The 26,571-nt window shown below is 41.1% G+C and overlaps 1 protein-coding gene across 2 annotated transcripts; it reads left to right on the top strand.

Moving 5' to 3' along the window:
• The first annotated feature begins 1,946 nt into the window (after nt 1–1,946).
• Nucleotides 1,947–24,337, top strand: chrna6 (cholinergic receptor, nicotinic, alpha 6). 2 transcript variants are annotated; one of them, XM_076728917.1, is made up of 8 exons: nt 1,947–2,185; nt 12,390–12,529; nt 13,746–13,790; nt 16,331–16,440; nt 17,748–17,955; nt 18,499–19,110; nt 20,622–20,894; nt 22,762–24,337. In XM_076728917.1, exons 1-8 carry the CDS (start codon nt 2,128–2,130, stop codon nt 22,885–22,887), a joined length of 1,572 nt encoding a protein of 523 aa, XP_076585032.1. In that variant the 5' UTR covers nt 1,947–2,127; the 3' UTR covers nt 22,888–24,337. The 2 variants fall into 2 exon arrangements, with proteins under 2 accessions (XP_076585032.1, XP_076585031.1); XM_076728916.1 differs by having other exon boundaries at nt 1,987–2,185; nt 20,625–20,894.
• The last annotated feature ends 2,234 nt before the right edge of the window (nt 24,338–26,571 follow it).

Below are 26,571 nucleotides of genomic sequence, written 5' to 3'. Positions count from 1 at the left end.
TACACACACCTATATTCAAATGATATTTATATCTCACATGTCACATCTGGTAGAGTTTCACTTGAGGCAAACACACTACCTGTTTAGCTGTTTCACAGAAATAATAATTGTTAACATGATAATTGTTTCATTCAGTCTTGTTTTGAAGTGTTTTCACGATCTTGGTATTCAATTTAACAGATAATATTAAATGAAAGTAAGATGTGACTATAATGGATGTAGTGGATGGGTGGCACTGTGACTCAGTGATTTGTTGGTTTTATATCAGGGGATGTAAATATGAAAAACATATCAACAGAACAAAAAAATTACAAATTATGGTACTTCTGAATTTTACCTATAGTGTCAAAACAGTTCAACATACTGGAACATCTACAGTGCATTTTCAGCAAATACACACAAATAAATACTTACTGGGGACACCAAGAACAGCTGCAGGGACCCCAGGGGTCAGAGAGCACCAACACCTCTGACTGAAGTGACTGTTTTCAGCACCTCTCTTCAGAAAGTCGCAGGACTAAAAAGTAGGGAAGTCTGGATCTGTTAAAATAACCATACCCTTTTTTTGTTTGTTTTTTATGAAACTCTATTTATTACTGGTCACAAACAGAATAAGAACAAGTGTCTCAAGTGTTTGTGCCAACAGTGGCTTGTTATCTGATCATCCCCAATAGAAAGAATAATTAAAAGAAAATCTAATTCAAAATTCAATTACTTAAACTTGTTCAACGGGAGGTTGTGATGACAACAGCTCTTAAGACACGTCTCCAATCGATCAATATCAACTAAAGGTCAATGAATGTGTGTGTGTGTGTGTGTGTCCATGAATGAGAAAGTGTGGACAGGCACACACACACACACACACACACACACACACACACACACAGCGAGAGAGAGAGAGAGAGAGAGAGAGAGAGAGAGAGAGAGAGAATTAATTGAACGCTTCACTCAATTCTTAAGCTATGTGTGTGTGTGTGTGTGTGTGTGTGTGTGTGTGCGTGTGTGTGTGTGTGTGCGCGCGCGCGCGCGCGACCAGGACACACACCTCAGTTGGGTCTCGTTCCTAACCCCTCACTTTTGTGTCGGCTCGGTTCAGCTCGGCTCGGTTTCAGTCCTCCTCCTCCCTTAATTAATTTGTTTGATGACGTCAAACCAAACGTGGAGAATCAGGGTCTAAAATTAAACTTAATCAGCGCGATCCGGAGGCTGGTAAACAGGCACCTGGGGAGCTCATAATACAAGCTGCGCTTTTCAATGAGGCAGAAATGATTCTTCGGAGCAGCTAAACTTTCCTCCTCAGCACAGCGCAGTGCTGCAGTTTAGTGGCAGGGGAAAGACACAGCATGCAAAACGGTCTAATCTTAGGTTCAGCAGACTGAAGTAATGCACAGATTGAACTTTGTCTCATCAGGGTACACTTTTAAAAGACATGTGTTTTCCTCATGGGACCAAAAATGACAGAAAATGCGAACAGTACATGAAACATTCCTGTAAATAAAGTGAGTAAAGTGACTTCAGCACCACGGACAGCGAACCTGTCAGTCCTGCACTGACTATCACTCAAAACCTTTCCAGCGCGCCTGTGAGCTGAAGATCTGGTATAAACTGACTGTAATTATGTCAGATATAATTCTGTTGTATCATTGTGAATGCTGATATATCTAAAATGAAAGACACATGTGAATGCTCCCCAGTCTGAGGTGCTCCGTTCAGACCTAAAGCGAGTAAACCATGGCGAGAGCAAAACTTGACTTTAGTTACTACGTTCCTCCTGACTGTGGGCTTACATCTGGATTTTTATGGTAATTATCTCCCCCTGACATCCACGGAGTCAAATTACGCCTATTACCCTCCAGAGCGATTGTTCGGGCTGTTTTCCCCTCCCTGTGTGGAGTCCGTATGGATGCGCCAGAGGGGAGCTTTGCGCTCATAGGGGAGGGACGAGCGTAGTCAAGTTCGGATCGGATCAGGAAGGAGCGCACCGACAGAGCGAGACAGGCGGCACCAGGGGAGAGACGCACGTTTTCACGCCATTTCATTTTATTTCTTCCTCTCATCGATTGAACCGACAGAGTTCCTTCAGGAAAAAAAAAAGTGAAGAGGATCCCCAAACGACACGGGGGAGAGATGCAGCCGGCGGCGAGATGGACTTTGCTGCTTCTTCTCGCGGGTTTGATGGCGCAAAGTAAGTGGGATTTATCCCAGGCAGACGTTTATATCATGTAGGTTTGACGCTGTCAGATGCATATGAAGAATTTTAGATCGTTTGTTTTTCAAGAGTTAGCGATGAAACGTGAGAGATTTACGCGCGTCTGTGCCTTGAGGCTCAACTTGGAGATTTTATGATGGTTTAAAGGCTTTTCATTAAGTTTGGCTTCATGTTTCAGCTGTGAGAAGTCAGCAGCGAGGTGACTTAGTGGAGTTTCTGTCCAGTGCGTAAAAACCAAAGTTCCTCAGCTTTAGTCATCGATAATCAGTCCCTTAACTTTTTTCAGTTTCATCATCATTTAGAAAATGACAAAATAATCTTTAAAACCTCCAATTATCTAATGCCACATTGTCCATTTTGTCCATTCGAATTTAATCGAAACGTTTTTTTCCTCTCTCTGTCCTCATGATCGTGTCATAAACCTCATCATGACTTGGTTTCCTGTTAACTAGGCCAACAAAATGAAATGCAGACGAATGCGAGAAAAGGCAAATGAATTTTGATGAATGCAAATTTTGTTTTGAGGCGTAAGTCGTGATTTCAGGAAACCAAAACAGATTAGAATCTGTTTAGAGGATCTGTTTTCCTCTTTACGGCTGGAAGGGTTATACAGGGCTTGCGCCAACATTGCTGTATTCAGACAGAGGGCAGATAGCCGCTTCGCCCGTCTGCAGGCATTTGATAAAAACCTTCTTCATTGCAATGTGCGTCTTTGGATAACCCTGATAACTTTCGTTTTACCCCAATTATGGTATGAATAAAAAGTTGTATTGACTTGCCGTTTGTGTTTGTTCCTGTAATTTTTTGTCAAAAGACGGAAGTATATTTTTAGAGCTTTTAAAGTGAGGACACATTTTGAAGCGGGAAAGGTTATTTTGATCAACCTTGTCTTTTCAAAGGGGGTATTTTAGTGTTATAAATTGTGTTAATCCTGGTTAAATGTATTATTAGGATTAAGTCACGTGTATTGATGAAGGAAGGAAGGAAGGAAGTAAGGAAGGAAAGAAGGAACGGATGTTTGAAGAAAGGCAAAGAAGGATAAAAACAGGATGGAAGGAAGGAAGGAAGGGAGATAGGGCAGAGGAAGGAAGGAATGAAGGAGGGGAATAAAGGGACGGGGGGTGACAGAAGGAAGAGAGGTAAGAGAGGGAGAAAGGAAGGATGGGATGTAGAAAGAAGGCAAAGAAGGAGAAAGGAAGGATGGAAGGAGGGAAGAGAGGAACAGAGGAAGGAAGGGAGGAGGGAATAAAGGGACACACACACACACACAGATGAAGGAAGGAATGACAAAAGGAAGGAAGGAAGGAGGAGAGGGTCAGAGGGAAGAAGGAAGGAAGGAAGGAAGGAAGGAAGGAAGGAAGGAAGGAAGGATTTGGTATAATGGAAATACATCCAGAGACCTAATCAGTGACCGCAGCTGTGGCAGAGAGTCTGGATGTGACCTGGAGCCACTCTGTGAAACAGATGCAGAGACGGTAATTATGCGGCGGCATTTCAAAGCAGTAACGTAAACATTTGCTCCAAGGGCATGAATAGCAGCTATCTGATTTATGCAAGGTGGCAGATAGGCTCTTTTATGGTTTATCAGGCTCTACACACATACTGCACTCCATGCATGACCCTCCTGGCTGGGAGGTGTCTGTGTGTATGTGTTTGTGTGTGTTTTGTCTCTCTCTCTGTATTATCAGAAGTCACATTTGTATGTTGTCCCTAAATTATTTTTGCTTGCTGTGAACCTGAATCTAAATCTGTTCTTCAGTACTGCTGAGGTCACTGGTATTTCCTGGTGGTCAGATACAGAAGCTAATGTTAGCCAGATGGAGCGGGTGAGGTTGCTAAGCTGTGGCCTCCAAATTGACCCTGATGCTGAGGACTTGTCTCTGTGATGAAGCTTGGAGTCGCATGTTTAAATTTCATTTTCATTTCTGAGTACATTTTTACTAATCTGAGTCAAATGTAAAAATCTCAGTGCACATTTACAGATTGCTTTACATAGATTGCCCTAGATTGTAAATAAAGTACTTTCACAATATTCTAATTTTACAAATTCACAAATCTGAGATCACGTACAAATGTGGGTACACTTACAGTAACAGTATACAATCATAGATGTTTCACATAATCACAGGTCAAGTGCGTTTACAAGTCACACATCTGATGATTTTAGACTTTCACAAATTTAAGACTACAGCACTTACTACTCTAAGAGTACTTCTCAGATTCTTTTACACAATCACAAAATAAGCAACCCCTTCTCATAAAATTTGCTTGAATAAATATATTGTATATGATTACAGCTTTAGCACAACATCAACATGAGGAAGTATTCATACTGAGAGGAATGTTAATCCTGACTGTATTTGCCAAATGTTGCCAGCTCTCATGTTTTGGTTACCAATGGTAACCAAAACATGTTTAACACTTTACTGGTTATGTTTAGGCAACCCAAAGCATTTGGTCAATATTAAAGAAAAGTTGGTTTAATGTGGAAAAAACTGATTGATTGACTGATTTGAAGCAGTTTTTTAGTAGCTTAAACCTAAAATGCAGGACATGGGACATGAACTCTACACGCATCCATCCACTTGGACCTCCTCCATATGACCTACATATGCGCAATAAAGGGATGTCGTGTTTCTGGTTTAGAAGAAACATTGCTAATGAATGTAATCAGGACAGCAATTATGTTTCCTCTGAAGCATGTTAGTGGACCGGGTTGAGTTAAGGATACTCACAAATCCAACTACACATTTACAGATTGAAATGCATATTCATAACCCAACTCAAAAAACAGCAACTGATTTAAGGTAGCTCCACCACACAAACGTACGCCCTGGCTCCCATTCACTTCTAAAGACGCCGGCAGAACAAACAAATTCAAGCATGCATTTCCTGTTTTGGTGTGACCTCCAGTCGGCTCTTATGGACACACAATTCAGAGTTCCGTGACCTTGTGGATGTGCATGGTCGGCCTCTAAAAACAGTGGTGCACTGCTGCTTGGAGACTGAAAGACCATTATTCTATCACCGTGTTAAGTGCAGCATTACACTACCAGACTGCAAACTGCTGCATTGCTCTTCCAGCCAGTTTGCGATGTCTCTGATCAGCATTTATGTACATTAAAACAGAAGGTTCATGTGACCGCACCAGTAGCTGCAATTTTTAGCCTCATATTATGCTAAAGCACGTAAAATATTTACAGCATGTGCTTTCAGTGTGCTGCGACTCTCATGTTACATCAGCCTGTAGGTATCTCCATGATGCTGTCCCTTGTATTCAAATAGAGGCTGCTCTCTTAATGTATTTGAATGCATGACTGATGATCTGGTCAGTGAACTGTGGTGATGATGATGATGATGATGTGTGTGCGTGTGTGGAGCAAGCTTGTATCACAGTAACATTTATAGGGCAGAATGGGGGGCAGAGGGGGCGTGGCTAGAGATAAACTGAGTCATAGATAAAAGTATTGAGAACACCTCGCTCTGCAGCGCTCGCTTCGCGCTGCTGTGATCGTCCGCCTCTTTTCATGAACACCCAACCTGTACACTGGATTTCACAGTTTTACCAGAACATGTAAAGTGTGGGGGTGTTTTCTTCATTCCCACAAAAAACACATTCAGCGTCAGTCATCAGCAAAGCCATACGTATACCAGCCAGGATTCACTTTGTAACACTCTTTCTACAAGCATATTTAGTGAAACACAACATGTGTACTCCCACTGACACCTTATTTCTCTCACTCTGGCTTCTCCAAGGTTAAGATGGCATTTCCTGAACCCCAGAGAGAAGAATGTGACCACTTCAGGGTCTCATTTACACCTAATCACCATAAAATGTCCATTTTTAAGACGTTGAGATATTGAACTACAAAGGTTGAATGACTTTTTTTACATAAAACGTTCAAATTCATGTAACCCACTTTTGGGGGAACATGCCTGGAGGGGAAGGATGAGCTATTGCTATTTGATATGCTCATTTTGAAGGTGAAAGAAAAACCATTTTCTTTCTACACGAAAATGTGTGAGCGCACAGTTGCATGTGTGCTCGCCTGTGAATGTCATAAGGCTTTTAATAGCACTATATTGGACCTCTTTTCATGCTTATATCTGCCCAAAGAAGACACACACACACACACACACACACACACACACACACACACACACACACTCATCTATCTTGGCTCCACTATCCCATCCTCTCTGGCTCTTTGCACCTGTCTCTCACATTCTTGTGCTCCCACCGCACTTTCTCACTCACAAATCTCTCAGGTTCTGTTGCTGTCATCAGCTTTCCACTCAGTTGCATCTCTGTCTTTTCCGCTGTCGCTCTCCCTCTCTCTGCTGTTCTCCTCCCATTTAATCTCTGTCAGTTGACTTCAGCTCATTTCAACTCCGCTTCATAGTTACAAAAGGAAAACAAACAGTTGGAGCTGAGCCTTCCAGCTCCTCGCAAAGCAATTACTCCTTTTTATGCTGTATTTACAATAGAAGTATTGTACAAGATGAAGATGTTAAAGCTAAAACATACTGCCTTCCTCTTTCACCCCTGTCTGTCGCTCTCCCTCTCTCTCTCTCTCTCTCTCTCTCTCTCCTTTAAAAGCATTTGCATGCTCAGGGGAGAATGGAGGCTAAATGGCACTCTAACAGTATTCTCTCAGACAGCCCATAAAATGGTTTCTTCTTCTCCATCACTCATTATCTGTCCTTCACTCTTCTCTTCCTGCCTCTCCCCCCTTGTCGTTCTCTTCATACTTCATCTTGAATGATAGTCAGTCATCTCCAGACTATTTTTTTCACAGTATGCAAGTTGACCTCCAACCCTCGTGTCTTGGGTGCATTAAATATCTCACAGGATTTGAACTAACTTGCTTGCTAAGTGGGTTTTGACAGCTTCTGCACATTGAGTTGGATAACTGATACTATATGTACAAGTACATTAAATGCACACGCTGCAGAGTATACTGTAAACACAACTTCCTGTTAAGCACCAGCTGGTTTCTTTTTTTCTAATTTGGTTTTAAATGAGTCTGAATGAAAAGATAACCCCAACCAATAATGAAAAACTGCTATGCAGTAATGTGAGTAATATCAGTTCGTTGTTTGAATTGTTATTATGTTAGGGCAGAGGTAATCAATAAGCATGTCTAAGTCTAGACAGTGGCCGGGAATGAAATGCTGAAAGGAACGTCTACATGCTTGACATAACAGTACAGACATTATACAAAAAGTGGACAAAACTAAAGCCAAACTAAACTTCTGTGCCATATAAAACATGACTTACGGTAAAGTCAGATGCTAATCAGGAGCCAGTAACTAACTAACATTAGCTTGGACAACAGAGTAGAACTAGTAGTCCTTTTTTCACAGAAGACACTTTGATATTTTGCCAAGGAAAGTAGGAAAATGTTGAAAGCCACCATGAATATTAAAATAATGATGGCTGAATTCCACGCTACGCTACAGTGCGTTCCTGCTGTATGTTGTCAGCTAGTTAGCTGGACGTGCAACTCTTACAGCTCACGTTAGAGCATAAAAACAGAGTTTAATCAATTCCTCAGACTTTAGCAACTGTTGTTTAAGGTGGCAGTGATGCATTTGTGAACACGATTGATTTACAAACCGTCATACACTTGTTGGAAATCTTGTTTTACCTGTGCATCATGAAACACATTTTTCACGAGACTTCTTTCTCCCAGAAAGTCTCGCTGAAGAAAATCATTTTTTGGCACCTTACCTTTTTGCCACGTGACATGTTAATCCTGGCATGATGAAAGCAGCCAGTGAAACCAGGCCAGTGACATATTGGTAGACTAATAATTGGAAACACAGAGACAGAGCGGACAGAAATGTGATTAAATCCAGATGAAAGTGGATAGAACCTGTGGCTCATTTTCTGTCATAATTGGTTCTTTTATGATTCTCAACGTGACATGCATGTGACCATGTTAAATGCGTGTATGTGTGTGTGTGTGTATGTGTGTGTGTGTGTGTGTGTGTGTGTGTGTGTGTGTGTGTGTGTGTGTGTGAGCGTGAGTGTAGGATCCTGTTTTGATCAAAGAGCTGGTTTAGTCAGTGGACACGCAGCAGAGAGCAGCTTTGCCTTTGTAATTATGTTAACAAGCCGATGAAGCGCCATGACAGTCCATTTTAGTCCATCTAATATCTTCACTTTTTGTATTTTATCTTTTAATTAAAATGACTTTTCTTCCATCCTTCCTTCCTATTGCTATTGTTCTTTTCAATTATTCTCTATTTTATAATTCTATTTCTTACGCTTGTCCAAAAATTACTGCTGTCAATATTATGTATTGGAGCGCTTCCTTTTTTGACAAACATGGATCAGATGCAAAGTGTTCTATCATGCTGCCTTTAAACTCTATTTAGCACAGCATTAGCACATGCTAGGCAGCTAACAGACAGAGGGCTATGAAACGTGGATTCTTATAATCTGTTGGGTGACATCTTAAGAAGGCTTTACTCTCAGTCTGTCTCTCCTCTCCTCTCCTCTCCTCTCCTCTCCTCTCCTCTCCTCTCCTCTCCTCTCCTCTCCTCCAGGAGTTCACCGGCAGCTGGGTTTCTGGTGTCATTGTTATTTGCACGACGAGGGTTATCTCTAGCCGTTGAGGAAGGTATCTTGATGTAATAGGGTCAGCACTGTTTCATCATTAGGATTTCAAGGCCCTCTCCAAAGAAGTCCATTTTAATCAAGAGATTTTCCTCTCATCTTATCCCAAACTCTGCTGGCTAGTCAAATGAAGATGGTATTTAAAAGAGTTTAGGGGAAAACAACAGAAGTAAAATCTGCTGGTGTCTTTGAGGTGACATAGTTCTTCTGAATGGTAGACGTCTTCTTTGGGTTTTTCCTTTCTTTTGTCCTTTTGAGCATTCCCTCTCCTCCATCCAACAACCTTGAGATCTGTCCAGCGGAGAAGAATGTGTTATTGATCTAGATATTTATAGTGTGTGATGGGGAGCGAGCAGGGTTTTTGTGTGACAACCCTAAGATCATTTGGGGTCTGGGAGGACGAAGAGTGGGTGATCATCTTCACAAACTACAGAGGAGATAGTCATTGTGATTCAACGGGCCTCAAGGCAGCAAACTGTGTGGGAAACTTTCAACTATGACGCGGTTCACTTTGAAAATGTACGCGGCTTACACAACCAACAAAAACTAGTTCATCCTGGTAAAGAGTGCAGTTTGACTCATTTAATAGAACAACCCTGATCCTAATAACTCATTTTTAAAGTTATAATCTTGAAGATTTCAGTCTTGGTTGATTTGGCAACAACAGCAAGTGTGATTTAATACAGCAGGTCGCAGAGTTCGAGGGTTAGCTGGGGTTAGTTCTGTTAATGGTGCAGCCAAACAACCTGAAATCAGTCTGTAACTGACCGTTTTCCATCAAGCCATGAGCAACCACAATCTGATGTCATGCTGTGTGTGGCACAAATAGTTTTCCACACAACAGCAGGGCACAGTAAGTTTGTATAGCACTTCATCTCAGTGAGGCCATCTGTCCTTCCTCCCGACCTTCCATTGCCATGTTTTCAGAATCATTTTTGATGAACAGTTGTGGTCAGCACTGTAACTGTAAATGCATAGACAAATGCATTGCATTTCCTGTGGTTGCTTGACAATAAAGCCCCCCCCCCCCATGTTTACTTAGTTCAATGCTTTTAATGTGAAGCAGCAAGAGTAGGAAATGTTTGGTTTGTGTTTGCAGCAACTTAACACAGCTCTGATATGGTGTAATGAGAGTGAGCAGTGAGGCTGTTGTTGATGAAATCAAATTTCAAACAGTGACATTGTTTCCTGTGAATCCCTCATACTTAAAGAAGGTAACTGACAGTCCACTGTTTCTAAGTTAAGTAACATTGAGCTTATTAAAGACAACCAGCAGCTCCCCCCCGACAACTTGAGTCCTTACCTGCCCAATAAAAAAAAAAAAAGAGTCCTTTTAGTACTTTATCTCCTCTCCTCAGGCTACAGTCTACAACTCCTCTGCACTGTGTTAAAATAGCTTGCTGTGCATTTTTCAGTCAGTAAACATGCTGATATTGTGCCTCAGGCCTTCCAGGCTCCTTTCTGGATAATTAGTAAATAAGGCCCTTCATATTTTGGTTATGTATACAGTACTTACGCGGCAGTCTAGCCAAAGGCATACCTATATTTAGGTAAATTGTAATAAATCTCATACAGAATGAAACCCCACAGCTGCCAACACCTACCCATCTTTGCCATTAGTCAGGAGGAGAGAAGACGACATGCTTGTCACTGTGATTTATCTCCATTTAGATATTACATTTTTATTTGAGCTTAAATATGATTCTATTCTAGGATATCTTGGATATGGTAGTATATTATCTGCCCATAACACTGTCTAAATAAACAGACTGTCTTGGGGCTTTTTAAAGGTATACTTCTCCAAAACATTTGTGTCTTCCTACATGATGAACTGCAATTAATTCATGAATTCCGGTCAATGGTTTCTAGTAATGACAGTGGTGTGTTTGGAAGGAAAAGCAGTGCATTTTGCTCAAAATACAGCTAACTGCACTGCGTCAATGTTGCACTAAAGTTCTTCTCAAAGCATTTAGCCGTGACCTTGAGGCATAACAGACCTACCTGAGGAAAATATAGACACACTGCCATTGTAAACATTCCACAAACATATCGAACCATGGCAACGATGCATACTGGACACCAGTATGGCTCTGCTGGGCGATGATGATAACATGCTGTGATCACTGTTGAAAACTGCAATGACGTCAAGCAGAAGAAGAAATGAATAATATGAATCAATATAGTAGCTACAAAAACATTTATATAACCCTGGTAAGTGTGGTTTCATTGATATTGAAAATTGTAAGAAAGGCTGGTATCGGATAGATGAGGTTAAGGCTTGGTTTTTAAAATATTGTTTGAAAATCTACAGTTGTAAAAGCTCAGGGACCAACCCTGAAAGTAGAGGTAGGTCTGTAAAGACAAGAGGGCAGGTGAAGGGTTAGGAAACAGGAGCTAATGAAAAAGGTCTCATGGTTAGTTGAACTAAATTGAAATGAACTGAGGCAGTGAGCCTGACAGCTGTCGTTTCACTCAGGAGGTCGGAGTTTAAAGGTCTACGTGGGGCATCTGTGTCCTGAATGAGCTTTTTCCTCCCTTTCTCATATGCCCAAGCGAGAGCAGCAACAGACCATGACCTCGAGAGATCCAGTGATCCTCAAGAAAACAAGAAAACAGACTATATCTGATACATCCATATGAGTGAGAGTGAACACGGCTGCTTTGTGCTTCCTTACCAAATGCTGTGGCTCCATTTTAAACTGGCCCAGTCACACAAAGAAACCCCCTAAAAGTCATCTCATGTCTCAGACTTGTTCAAAGTGACTTTCAACTCTGAAGATCCAAGCGGAGGATCTATAATCTAAAGAGACTTCTTCATAGAACATCATAAAACATTCATCCACAAACTCAAAAGACTTGATTGATGTGACATTGCATCAAAATTGGAAGAGGTTGATGTCTATTTTATCTCAGTTCCCTATTAAAGATTAGAATGGACTTGGAGGTAGAAGCCTGGGTGGGAGGGCTGGTCAAAAACTTAATTGCAGGATTTTTGCAGGATGAAAATTATAGAAATTCCTTCATCTGTGCATCAATGATCACACTGTTTTGAAATAGCTGCGGCTGGTTTATGAGGAATAAACACCACATGAACAGTGTGGACATTAAGCAAGTTCTCAGCTGTGAACTAGGCTAAACACCAGCACATGGATACTCATACAGGGTACAGTGGCTCAGAATGACCAAACGGGAAAATCATTTAGTCAAATGATCGACAAAAATCAACATACACATTGCAGGAGTGGGTTGTAATGGTCAGAAGTCCAGTGGAAGGAGGTGGGAGCAGGATTATGAAGCAGTCCCATGCAGGACTCTACTTGGAGACCTGTGGATGATAGCTGGGATTCTGTGATTGATTAGTAGTGCTAGCACCAGCCTTTCGGAAATGTCTAACTTCTGAGACTGATTTATTTATTTTTTCACTTTTCCGGCTTGTTTGTTTCTAACCCTCCTTTTTTCTATCATTCTCTTCTCTTTTTATTCACGTTCACTCATCCAGTCACTGATAACATGTGCCCGCTCTTCTTTGTCTCTGTCCCCTTTCCCTCAATTCAGACTGCTTTTCATCCAAGGCAGAGGACCGACTGTTCAGGAAGCTGTTCAGAAGATATAACCAGTTCATCAGGCCGGTGGAGAATGTCTCTGACCCTGTCACTGTGGAGTTCGAGGTCTCCATCTCGCAGCTGGTCAAAGTTGTAAGCTACACACACACACACACACACACACACACACACACACACACACAGGAGTAATATTCTAATCATAATCATCATGTGCACGAAACTTGTTAAAAGTCAGTTCGACATTATGCCAAAGGTGTTTTAAGCACCTTTGCACATTCATTTCATACAGTTCTGTGTGTCTTGTCTTATAGGTGTGCATGAACAAATGTATGAGCGAATGTAACCAAAATGTTATTTCACTTATAGCATCCTCTCAACACTGTGTGAGAGTCTGAGTGAGCCGGGAGACGTCTTCCCGTGAGCATCTTGATCGTATTTCCTACCTTTAGTACAGAAAAGGGAAAAGATAAGCTGCGAAACGAGAGAAGTGAAAGCCGAAAGTGAATGCAGTCTTTATTTAGTCTGCTCAATTTCACGGATTCAGAAAATGTCACACTGTGTTGTTATACACTGCTGTTTTGCTTTGGCAATGTTAAGTTTAATGCGGGTGGGGGATGGTGGTGGTGGTGGTGGTGGTGGTGGGGATGCTGCATATCCGCCAGTGAAAAGAGGTTTTCAACTCAGAAATGAAATCCTCAGATTAAGAGAAAATTGCCTGCAGGAATCTTTTTCAGACTGGACTGATATGTAGCTATTTCTGCTTACTGGGCAAGGTGAGATTAATCTAAAGGTGAGTGTATGGATGTGTACGAGTGGGCGTGGGGTGCACTTACTGAACGCATCATGATGTATGTGTCTGATCACGTATTTTCATGTGTCTGCCTGTAAACAGCATATGTGGCTTAAGCATATATGTACAGTGCAGGTGGTTTCTGTTTATGTGGAACACTGAGAATCACAGGATTGCAAAAATCAAGCTGAATAAGGGTCACTGAGAGAGACGGAGAGAACACCTGACATTTGTAACCTCTCCATTTATTATTAACTCACTCACAGTCGACCTTTTCAGTCAATCAGCTCCAGCTCCAGAGGATATATATTAGAGGACAGATTCCATTTTCTTTTCAAAAATGTGGATTTTATTCCTGGCTATGGTTTTTCTTTCTCCTTTTAAACTCAACATGGTGTGCATTTTGCTTGTAGTTATTTCAGCTGCTGTGTGAACCACATACTCTCTGTCCCATGCACACAGACACACACACACACACACACGCACATATGAACGCACACACATGCATGCACACATATGTTGGCTAACAAGCTCTCTTCATTCTCCTTATCTCTGCAGGATGAGGTGAATCAGATCATGGAAACAAATTTATGGCTCAGACATGTAAGTAGACACAGACACAGACACACACACACACACACACACACACACGCACACACACACACGCACAACATGTTTGAACTATTACATTGATCGAACCTCATCTTGAGGTCTACAGAGACAGAGGTAAGTGAAGACTGAGGATGGTTCACGTGTGTTAGCACATACCTATACATACTAAGCAGACATCAATATGAGTGCTCTGCTTCTCCCTCCCCCTGAGTTTGTGTGTGTGACCCCAAGATGAGGTTACGTCAATGTAACAGTTAAACAGTTTTTATGTATATGTATGTGTGTGTGTGTGTGTGTGTGTGTGTGTGTGTGTGTGTGTCACACATCAGTGAAATGTTAAAAACAGTAAGAATAAAAGAGAAAGGATAGTGAATAAGATGCCAGAATATGTCAGCTGGACACTTAACTGCAGTCAGCTTATGGTCAATGGCAGCATTATGGTTAGTCACGCACTGCCTCTCAGCAGATGTATATCCACAGACGCTGAACTCCTGACCTCACACAGCTAGCTATTCTCCCAAATAACATGTTTTATCTCTGTCTTCCAACCTGCTACTTTTCCAGTGTCGTTTATTTTTTTCTTTACGTTTCCCTCTTCTAAATCGGTACTTCCCCTTTTAAAAAGCACAAAATGTCAATAAATTATACATTTACAAATTATAATAAACATTATAGATATTGCCTTTTTAAATCAGTGACTAGTTATGCTACATGGACAAACAGCTGTTGGATGCTGAACGATCCTATGGTAGATACAATACTGTGATTTCGGAGCTGTCCAATTAATATGCATTGAAGGACCCATATAGGCTGATCTTGTTTGCTGTTTGTAATGGCTGCGCTGTTTATTTGTAAGAAGGCATCACTAATGAGAAGCTGTGTCATCATCACAGTCACTGATATAGGCTTTGAATCACAGCCAGTGGGTTTACGGGGGTAGCCATTTTAGAAAGCCCCCCTTGATGAATTCATTGCATCTGTTCTGTGGGAACACTGCAGGGGATTCCATCTGTAACAGTGTTTCTAAATGTGTTCATTTGATACCCCTTAAAAACAAGCTCCATTGACTACTTTTATGTAAGGGATAAGAGAACTTGATTTTAAACAGAGCGGAGCGACATAGTGTACAACGACAGGCAGCCTTTGTATGTGATGCGGATTCATTAGAGAAGTGATCTTTGCCAAGCTGTACATTTATAGACTGAAGCGTGCTGACAACACAGGAGAGTCAGAATTGCTTTAACTATGTTTTACCTCATCAGTGAAGCTGATGCTGAATATATTGTCTTTGTACTGTTTTCAGTTGAGTAGATGTCAAAAGAGATTAGCAAATCATCACATTTTATTGATGTTTTGTGGAATTGGCATATGACTGAGAGGCAAAATTCAAAGGTTTTTAGATTAACATCTGCCTAATGGAACAATAATAATACAACATTGTGCATTATAGGAAGTGAAATTAGAAATTCCCAAATTTACAGAAAATCTGCATCTTCTTGAGCTACTGATGGGGAAAAAATAAATCAGACAACACTTCCCTCAACCAAATGAACATAATGATAATAATAATAATGATAATGATAATAATAGGCACCTTTTTGCTCCCCTCCCCCAGTTGTTTTTGTACAGTCGCTAACTGAATCTATACAAAGTCCTGTTTAAAATGTTCATGCATCCCTGATAACTCCGCAGCTAGCCGTTCAGTATAATTGTTGTTTTGCTTTTAACACGCAGCAGACATACCAGCAGCTTGTAGTGACTCACTGTATGCTTTTATCATTGCTTGAATGTTGTGGTCATAGAAAATAAATCTCGAATCATTTATGTTTTATAAACAATAAGCCATAAACCTCGACCTCGATCAGGAATAACATCACCAGCCAACCATACTGTAAACTCCCTTCATAGATAAGTGGAAAAGCCAGTGTAGCATGAAGTGGTTAATTAAACAGCTCCCAGGTCATAACTGGGTATTAATCCGCCTTGCTAATGAATGAATTCATCTTGAATGACATGCAAATAGCCACGACTAATGGATCTACAGCTCATGAAATGTTACCCGCAGGTATGTTGACAGAACAGCAAGTGAATGCACTCATCCTGTATTCCTGTCAGTACTCCTCCTCTCTAAACTCCTCTTTATACAAATGTGAGTATTGTATAAAGTGTCTTATTATTGGCTTACTGAACCTTTGTGGCTCTATTACCAGGAGGAATTGTATCAAAAACATACATGTTTGTGCTTGATTTTCAGTGAAAGAGCAATGAAAGCACACAGATGCTCCATGAAACTCATGCTTCTGTCTATATTAGATTTAATTTTTTTTTTTCTGCCACAATATCCTTATTTACTCTCTACTGTAAAACATCAAAGGAAGTTCTGCCTGCAGTATAAATATGCATTTCAAAATATTCCCATGAAGGGGGGTGTCTCCAGTGACTAATACTGTCTGCAGTGTACAATGCAAAACACAAAACAGATGGTTGACTCCTCATTATGCTCAAAATGTTTTTCTCTTCCTCCCTCTCAGATTTGGAATGACTACAAGCTGCGCTGGATGCCGGCGGAGTTTGATGGAATTGAGTTCATTAGAGTTCCATCAAACAAGATCTGGAGACCCGACATTGTGCTCTACAACAAGTGAGACTGTCACTGTCATCTGTTCACCATTATCACACTTATTATGAGGTTTTCATCACCAGAAAAACAACAGAAATGACTGTTAGCTCATAAAGTGATGTTCACGTTTTCCTGGAAAGTGACGTCTTATGGCCTTCCAAATAATGACTTAGCTCTTCGGACTGTTTTAGCGTCTCTCTGCTCATTGTTTTGGCTTCACAGCCTGCAGCCTTTCTCCCTTTTGCTACGTTTTATCAGCTTTGTTTCCAGCAGCAGCAGGTAGCTGTCTTCAGCAAAAGAAGCTCTAATAAATCCACTTTCCGCTACTTGCCCAGCACCAAACAGCACATACCTGACGGACAGACACAGTTATTGACAAACACGGCAACACAGTGGAGCATTTAGCAGCTAAAGAGCCAGATATTTCCCCAAGGCTTTGGTGAAGACCAACAACAGAGCTAAAACATGAGGGAATATTGGACTTAAATTCATCAAGTTGCCAGGAACACGACTCCATATGAATGCTAATGTTGTTATGTGTCTGCAGATGAGTAAATAGGCAGCTGTTTGCTGTAAACATGAAAACATGACAGTATTGTGTTTGCAGCTTATATGGCTACAAAAGCAAAAACAAAAAAAAACCAACATATCCATGGGGATGGCAGATCACAAATCGCTCATGTTTTTGTAATGGTCATATATTTGGAAGCAATTTCCAAAAACCTGTCTTGTCACTTTGCCATGAGAGCTTCATCAGAACAGAACACCAAAACATCAAAAATCGTCAAAATATTACATTTCTGTCCAAATTCTTGGAAGCAAAATTTCTTTCCTACCTCTAGCTGCTACGCTGTGCAGCAGAAAACACTGTAATAACAGTGAATTATGCTAAGATGATTGTCTGTTGGTCAGGGTCAGGTTGTGCTCCCTCTCTCTCTTTCAGTTCACCTCTTTTCTTCTCATTTCTTCTTTCTGCTTACATCAGTGACTCATGTTAATCAAAGGCTATTTTGTATTTCACAATAACATGTATGCAGCTTGATTGTCCTGTCTTTAAATCCTAATGTTCTCTTTCTTACCTCCGTAACTTCACCTTTTTATCTTCTCTCCTCTTTTGTGTTCCTTGCTTTCATTTTCTCCTCGCCATTGTTTGACGTCTCCGCCTTCCTCTAACCTTTGTGTCCTATTCAAAACCCACATATGCTTGTATCATACCTCCTCATACCTCCTGTACCATGGGAATACTTCTGCTTGATGGTACAAACACATGCGTACACACACACACACACACACACACACACACACACACACACACACATCATATGCAGCGCTGTAGGTGATTTCCTGGTGGAGGACAAGACCAAGGCTTTGCTGAAGTTCGATGGTACCATCACCTGGGTTCCCCCAGCAATTTTTAAATCCTCCTGCCCCATGGACATCACCTACTTCCCCTTCGACTATCAGAACTGCTCCATGAAGTTTGGCTCCTGGACTTATGATAAAGCCAAGATTGACCTGGTACTCATTGGGTCTAAGGTCAGTGTTTGTGACTATGTCACAATTCCAGCGTAACTATTAATAATTTATCTCTTTAATTATTTTTCTGTCTATCCGACCAAAAAAGAAAACCACTGATTACACTCATCCAATGCATGCATCCATTTATTGTGGGTACTATTAACATTGGTTTTAATGGAAGGAGTTCTTCGAAGTCTGATGCTGAATGGTGATGTTATTAGCGTCACCTAGAATAAGGCTTGACACTTTAAATATCTGAGGCAAGGTGATCATCTCAACTGTAAACTAGAGCGATCAGCATCTTCGTGCTGCAACATACAGTATTTTGGGTGCATGCTGACATGTAATCCAGGTGAAAATCAGTTTTAAGTTGTTTTCATTATTTTAACAAATCCATATTGATCGGACAAAAATTTGCCTTGTACTGTATGCATTGTATTGACTGACAGCGCCCTGTTCAGAATGGTAAGTTGACCATGAATGTTGTCCTCCTGTTAAATGTAATTGTAATTGTAATTGTTAAATCATTCTGTGATTTTAAGTACATTGTCCATCTCCCAGGTGAACCTGAAAGACTTCTGGGAGAGCGGTGAATGGGAAATCATTGACGCTCCGGGCTACAAGCATGATATCAAGTACAACTGCTGTGAGGAGATCTACCCAGACATCACCTACTCCTTCTACATCCGGCGCCTGCCACTCTTCTACACCATCAACCTCATCATCCCCTGCCTCCTCATCTCTTTCCTCACAGTGCTGGTTTTCTATCTCCCATCTGACTGTGGAGAGAAGGTCACGCTCTGTATCTCTGTCCTGCTCTCCCTCACTGTGTTCCTGCTCGTTATCACGGAGACCATCCCCTCCACGTCGCTGGTCATCCCGCTCATTGGAGAGTACCTGCTCTTCACAATGATCTTTGTCACACTCAGCATCGTCATCACTGTGTTCGTGCTGAATGTACATTACCGCACGCCAATGACCCACACTATGCCGGGTTGGGTGCGCTCTGTGTTTCTCAAAGTGCTGCCTAGGATTATGTTGATGCGGAGGCCCATTGACGAAGACACCAAAGCTCGGGGGTTGGACAGCAGTGGGGAGGCAGGAGGAGCTGGAGGGGGAGGAGGAGGCGGAGGAGGGAAAGGAGGGAAGAAAAGGAAGAATAGCTTGATGCAGGTGAGGCGTCCCAGGTCTGGACCTAGTATTTAAAACTCAAATATTCACAGGGGTTATGTCATTTTGACCACCAAGTGAAGGTCAGTGGGAGATGAAGACTTGCTAAAAAAGCTAAGGTTAATCTTTTTGCTTTTTACAAATGATCAATGGTATGAGCTGTCCTTAAAGTGGACCACAGAGCACTTTGCAGGCAAAGCGTGGTCTAGGTTTATGTTACCAACAGGCACCAGGTTGCAGGAAATCAGCAAAGATAAACAACGATCTTATAAAAAACTGTTTGTGAATTACGTAATCCAGTTTAACACAAAAGAAGGCACTAGCGGTTATCAGGTAAGAACCTGACCAAGACAGGTTGGATGCAGTGAATCTTTGTTTTCCTTTCCATCACGAGCCCAAGATACTTCAAAGACAGCTGGTATTGCATTGGTTGTGCACTGAACGGTCACCAACAGTCATAGTCAAAATTCAAACTTAATTTATTGCAGCCCTGGTTTTCATGTTCATATCAGACAATTCTGCACCTCACAGTTTATGTAGCAAGGTGGAAAATTAAGGTGTGAAGGTTGAGTAAACATACCATAACTATAGTGTGTTTGCCATAACCAGCTCCCTAACCTTAATCATACCAAAGTTGCCATACGTGGATATTGTAGAACGCGAGAAACACCAGCAGCATCAGATGTAGAAAAACGTTGTCACTGAACATAATCCAGGGTTTACAGGATTTTCCAGTGCTGACTCGTCTCTCTTTGGAGAAGATTGATCCACTCATATATTTGAACTTTACAGCTGTCTGTACTTCCATATATCGTGAGTTCTGGTATGTTTCAGTGAGAGAAAAGAGGCAATCAGGTTTTAGCTATTGCACTATGCTGTAATTTTGACTTAAATCTCTTTTTAACAAAGCAACAACCATCTAAAGTGTAGTCAATCAAGTGCGTCCCAGCTGCTGGACTGACAACATCACAATCCTACCTGACCTGTTTCCTCCATTAATACTCAAAACATACTTCTGTACAGAATGTATTACCCCTCTGGGAATCAAACCTTGGATCACCTCCACCAACAGACTGTTTCTAACCATTAGATAGCTTGTATGTTCCAAGAAACACTCTTACCTCCTTCCACTTTTCAATGGTGTAACCCCTTAGTGCTCTAGCTACTCGCTTTCTGCAAGTACTACTTGGTAAATCGTCTAAAAAACTTTTCTCTATTAGTAAAGAATTTTTAACAAAGTTCTCACACACAATGTATTTGCAGTATGATCCAGTAAGTTCTTTGTGGTCAACACTGGGAGCTCAAAGAAAGCCCTTATTTAAGTCTTACTCCCCAAAACACTTGACAGAAACAAGTCTGCCCTTTATATCACCTTGTTAGCGTTGCACTGTGATGATCCCAGATGAGTATCCCAGAGTTTCCAATATTTTATATGAACTTATTACCTGAGTAATGTCGAGTTTGAGTTGAAGCAGAATGTGAAGCTGAGTCTGAGCCCTGGTTGTGATCCCCAGCAGGTCGGAGGAGGCTCCCTCAACTGTCTGGAGTTTGGGGATAGTAAGCTCTCATCAGTGGAGGGTTGCACTGGGAAGAAATGCCCTTGTCCCTGCCAGCATGGAAAGGAGGCCCCAGAAACACCAGACATGGGGAAGATGACACGTCAGCTGAGTCCGCAGAGCATCAACACAGTGGTGGCCTTTTCTGTGGTGTCACCTGAGATCAAACAGGCCATCGAGAGCGTCAAGTACATCGCTGAGAACATGAGGAGTCGTAACAAGGCCAAAGAGGTGAGTCATTCTTATTTTCACTGCTCTGAATGTCAGCGTGAAGTCAGAGTAGAACAAATCAAATGCATGACTGACTTTTCATCAAGAGCTACCGGTTTTCACATGTCTTCCAGCAAACACGTGTATGCAAAGATAAACCCTCAAGGTGTTCATATTTAATTTTCGTGGTTTGGCCAACTGTAGGATTCATAGTGTTCAAGCAGAGTAAAAAAATGAAAATCCAACAATGAGAGAACAGAGGGAAAAAGGACTAGTGTCACGGCTTTTCTTCAGAAAATTTGAACTAAATAGTACGGTATTTATTCAGGCAATGCTTCCCAAAATAATTTAAATACAACAAGTTTTAAATGTCAGTAAGCTTTCATGGACACTGTAAATGAATAATGGGGTTAATATCTAACATAAAACCACAGCTAATGGAAAGGGTTAACTGAAGAAAAGTAGTTTTCCAGTAAGTATGTAGATCCACTACAGTGTGACAATGACAGTCAGCACACAATACAAGGACTCTGAAACTGAAGCAGATAAATGGAATTTAGCCATCATTCATCTTATTATTTACCCCTGAGCTTTCCATGAAAAAGGCCAATATGAAGGCTCTGGAAATGGAGGGCAGCCACTGTCATGTTATTAATTCCATCTGCAGTTTTCCTGCCATGATGTGTGAAAATGTCTATTGTGAAAAGGCTTAGCAGACAGATTTTGAACAAATCCCTCAAAGAAAAAAAGACAAAGATGAACAGTGAAATTATTAGCCACACTAATGTAAACATAGACCACAGCTTCCAGACCAGTTTCCTGGTTCAGTTTGGACTTGATGCACTAGCTGTTTTCCTGTGCAATGAGGGATTATTACTGACACTTTGAGAGGGCTGACATTCAGTCTTAAAGTGGTTTAGACATTTGGCTAAACTATCATCTTGCTTACATCCCATTTACTGCTTTTGCTTCTTGCCCATCAGCCTTTAATGTTGCAGTGTCGCATATGCTGAGTACAATGCTGAGTAATGAAAGATAGAAATAATGACCAAACTGTGAAAAAATATGACCCAAATTGAAACTAATCTTAATTAATTGCACAACAGCATATTTTAGGGATGGGACACAAGACAAGCCAGCCTCCAAACAGTCTTACTGGAAAGCAAATTTAATTATTTTAAACTTCGCCATTTTAGAAAATATAGTAGGCCACAAAACTTTTCCTAACAAGTCACAGGAAATATATAAAACATTTCAGTTTTTCTAAACTTTATAGAACGGATGTTTGATGCATAATGTATTTATGCACCAGCATTCCAGCAGTGTTGGCCTCGGGAGCTGTGCTGTGATTCTGGGCAGCATTGTTGCAGATTCTAACCTGCACCACAAGTTAACAGCAGTGTAAGTTAGAGCCAAATAATTTTAGATTTGAGTCGGGAGCTCTCCCTCCTCCCTCCGTCAGTTATAAATACAGTGGGTGAATTCTCCCAAAGGGGAGAAGCAGCCTTTGATATGCAAAACTTGTGGCTCAATCAGCTTTGTCAAAACGCCTGTCGCTTCTTTTGACTCTGTGGTTTGAATGTGATTATCATAGTAATTTCCTCCTGTGTAAATTATGTATCAATTTTCTGTTGGCTTACAAGAAATGTTCAACTCTTGTCTCTCTTTCTTTGTTTCCTCCCTTCTTTCCATCCTCACTGTGTAACCCTCCCCCATCGTCTCCCACAAACCTCCCACCCTCTGAGATTCTGACTCACCCTCTCACTGTGCACCTCTCCTCACCTGCTTTTAAAACAACCTCCCTCCACTCTTCATCTTGCATTTGTCACTGCGGACGTCTTCCTCTGTCCCCTCACACTTTTTGTTTTTCCCCCTCCCTTGCTCGCAGGTGGAGGATGACTGGAAGTATGTTGCCATGGTGATCGATAGAATCTTCCTTTGGGTGTTTGTGACCGTGTGCGTCCTGGGAACCGTGGGCCTCTTCCTCCAGCCTCTTTGTGGCTTTGTCTCATAACTGCTTAGCAGTCGGGGTTCACCGCCACCCTGTGTCGACCAATCCTGAACAAGTGACTAACTCTCAGTTGACCAATCAGAAGACAGAGTTTTGAGTCCTAAAGCACTTCTTGGTGTGCTCGTTTTGCTTCTTGCCTTTTGCAGAGAGCAGGAATGTAGAAATAATGAAGGTGCGAGAAAGGATTTAAAGTTTTCAGGCTGGCTGGTAAATTGCATCAGTCATTTGGTTGTAATAACTTATTTTCATGCCTAATGCTAATTTTACCTAAGAAGATCATTGCCATAGTACTTACATAACACTTCATGCGTTCGTTGCCATTTGCAAAAGTTTAAGAAAATAAGCTTTACTTTGACTAGTTTATAGTTTGCAGGAAGTAAAAGTATGTTTCGCCAGGCTTGTCACAGTAATGGTGACGACATGTTGTAGATCCCAGAGATTACTAAACAGAGTCCAGTTACTGCAGACAGGCCACCAATACAAAGTTGTGGACTGACTCTTTGCTCCATTCTGTTGCTAAATTTTACTGTACTATTCATGGAACTTATTTCTATGGCATAATAATGTTTTCTATGATAAAACATCAAAAAGTCAGATTCATTCTGCCTTTTGGCCTTATGTGCTGATTCCTGCATGGTTTGAAAGAGGTACGTTAGAGCTTGGCAGGGGACAAAACTTGGCACATCCAGTAGTTCTTCAGGACTGGAACCTGGGTTTTAACATCCAACAGATGTTAGCGAGCTGGGAACTTTTGACATCCAGTAGACATGACACAAACTCTCTACCATACTGAACTCAACCCTGCAGCTCCCTCCCCATTCAGCTGACTGATAACTGTCATACCCACTCCCCAGTCTGATTCATCAAGCTGCTCACTGTCAGAGCCAGTCGCACTCACCGCTTTTTGTGTCATTTCCAATTAGAGTTCAGATTCCTGGCGCACTTGGCAGCGCTTTTAACAAATAAGGGCAGGCTGTTCTTCTTTTTGTAATTAGAAACCACATGTTTATAAATGTTCCCTCTGATTAATGTTCCAGAAAGTAATTGCTTGGCCTGGTAAATATTGGATTAAATGGTACTTGATTAGTTGCTCTTGAAATAGCATTACATTTATTAATTCACGAGAGGATTCTATCATCCGATTCCATGGCTATTAATTTCATGTTTTTTTCTTGTCACTTTCGATTAAGTTTACTGTTAAGAGCAAACATGCAATGCAAGAAACATGCATGACAGAAATTTTGATTGCTTTGACCACAAATATATTACCCTCGGATTACAGCACTATGAAGGGACTGTTTTATTTACTTAATTTAATTTATCCTCATCCTTTTTGACTATATGATACATCAGAAATGCACAACTCAACCTGAAGGGAGCAAACGTATTTGTAGAAATGATCTTTGCCTTTCTTTTGTCTGACTGTCTTTGAACTTAAAATAAATGACATATTTCTTCAAATAAAGTGAATAGCGTTTTTTGGTAGAGGTTTTAAAATATGCCAATGACTTCCTAATGCACACACACACACACACACACACACACACACACACACACACACTTACAACTGGCACAGGAGGATTGCTTTAAATTTTTTTTTCTGCCATTAGACACAAGAACAGCCACCAGAGCCTCCAGTTGCAGCATTTAATTACAATTTTTTAAACCTGGGCCTTTTTTTAAATACATATAGGTACAAAAACCTTTGGAACTGGTCCAGTAGATCCCTCAGCTGTCAGCACCGTAACTCATGGGCGCAAATGCACCCATCAAGTATGTCCAAGAGTGTTTGCTGTAAGATGTTAATTTGGATCTGGACCTTTAAAACACCAAAGTCACACAATGACATTAAAACAAACTAACCAATAGAAGCACTGGTAGACCAGCAACTCCCATGCTCTGCAAGGTAAAATTATTGTTTTTGTAAAGGGAGTGTGGTGGCTTTTCAGCTGTTAAACAAAAAAGGTCTTAAACAAAAAGATCTATCTCGGTAGGGATCCTTTCCACAATGCTGTTAGACATTTAGAATAACAATCTGAGCCTGTGAGTCGCAAAAACAGGCTCTTTCAGTGGAAGTACGTGGATTACCTTGCAGCCACTGAGGTCATCCACTTGACCAATTTTAAAACTTTTTGTTGACCTACCTAGAAGCCATTTACGCCCCAAAATAAAAGCTAGATAAAGACAAGATAAAATGCATCATTGGTTGCCACATAATCACGTTTATCTATCAGAGAGTCAATCTCCTAGCTGTAGAGTACAAGTGTAATGAGTCAGTAATTCTTAGTTATGCATATTTCATAACAGAAGATTTTTATTGACAGCTGCACTACTGATTTTTGTTTCAGAATATCTATTATAGGGGCTAAATATGATATACTGCAGTACATCCAAGCTCTCTCTCTGTCTTTATGCCTCTCAGTCCATCTGTATGCAACCATTTTGTAGTCAAAAATATTTATATTTATTTGTTTATATAGTATTTGTGTGTATTTTTGGGTCTGGCCTGTGCTTTGCTATAGGCCCCATATTTTCAGTTAAGGGAATGCTACAACCTATGATGCTGTTTTGGACAATATTCTCCCTCCAACCTTGTGGTAACGGTTTGAGGATGCTCATTACTGAGGCCAGTTCCTACAGTCTTGTTTTCAGGCCCTTCAGCTCCTTACAGAGAGCATCCTGCTCATCCCTCAGCCTCTGGATCAGCTCCTGATCCTCCCTCATCTTTTCCGCATGAGACTATTTTTCTTTCTTTTTTTTTTTTTTTTTGTCTTTTTGTGGCTGCAACAGCTCACTCAGCTCCAGTCTCCTGGTCTGCTCCATCCCGATTTGTTGGCCAGATACTTGATTTCCCCAGAGACTTGTTCTCTTTTGTCTCTGTGTCCAGCCTGGTGCAGTGCTCACTGACCTTCTCCTCCTGATGCGCAATATTGAACAGAAATTTCTAATGCAGAATAGTTGTATAGAAACGTAACTCATGAGAGACACTGCTGCACACACACACAAACACAGTTTAAAGAGATCAGAGAGCAGTTTGACTCACTGGATAATCTCTTCTATGGTAAGTTATGGTGCCATCAGAGCATGAAACACATGGCTGTAGCCCAGAGGCTGGAGAGGCATCAGTGATGCAGTAACAGTGCCAGAGAGCAGGGACAGCTAACAGGGACATGAAGGCTGGTCTGGAAGAGAACATACTGTACGTATATGCCGAGTGGAACTAAATGCTACACTGCACAACAAATTGTTGCCCAGTGGATATAGACCTAATAAAATACCCAGATTAAAAGGCTTTTCCGATTTTTATATTCTGTATGGACACAAACAGCCTTCAAACACTTATAGTAACATTGTCTCTGTAACATAACAGTACGGTCAGCCCAGAATCACACCAAGCTGTGTAATATACCTGCCAATCCAGAAGATAGAAGAAGATGATAGGGTGTCAGTGTCTCGTTTTGTCTCTCCTTGGCATGAAAAGTACAAGTCTGTATGAAGATGCACTACCAGCAGGGGGCGATAATGACAGGAACGAAGGACAAACATAGTATGAAGAGCAACAATCACGACTTTCTCAAAGGAGACTATGGTTCAATTCCAGTGTGAAAATAGTCATCGCTGATTATTTTAAGGAAACAGTCATTCAAAGCCAAACCATGATCTTTTCCTCAACCTAACCAAGTACTT

Source organism: Chaetodon auriga, chromosome 4, assembly GCF_051107435.1.
Source record: "Chaetodon auriga isolate fChaAug3 chromosome 4, fChaAug3.hap1, whole genome shotgun sequence".
In the NCBI taxonomy this organism is placed as follows: Eukaryota; Metazoa; Chordata; class Actinopteri; order Chaetodontiformes; family Chaetodontidae; genus Chaetodon; species Chaetodon auriga.
The sequence above is the reverse complement of the archived record's forward strand: the minus strand, read 5'-3'. Positions and strand labels throughout refer to the sequence as shown.

What these genes read in the sequence shown, in the direction of transcription:
- chrna6 (XM_076728917.1), top strand. Translation starts at nt 2,128, where the DNA reads ATGCAGCCGGCGGCGAGATGGACTTTGCTGCTTCTTCTCGCGGGTTTG. An exon ending in CAAATTTATGGCTCAGACAT is followed by an intron (nt 13,791 to 16,330) that starts GTAAGTAGACAC and finishes CCTCCCTCTCAG; the next exon opens with ATTTGGAATGACTACAAGCT. An exon ending in GACATTGTGCTCTACAACAA is followed by an intron (nt 16,441 to 17,747) that starts GTGAGACTGTCA and finishes CATCATATGCAG; the next exon opens with CGCTGTAGGTGATTTCCTGG.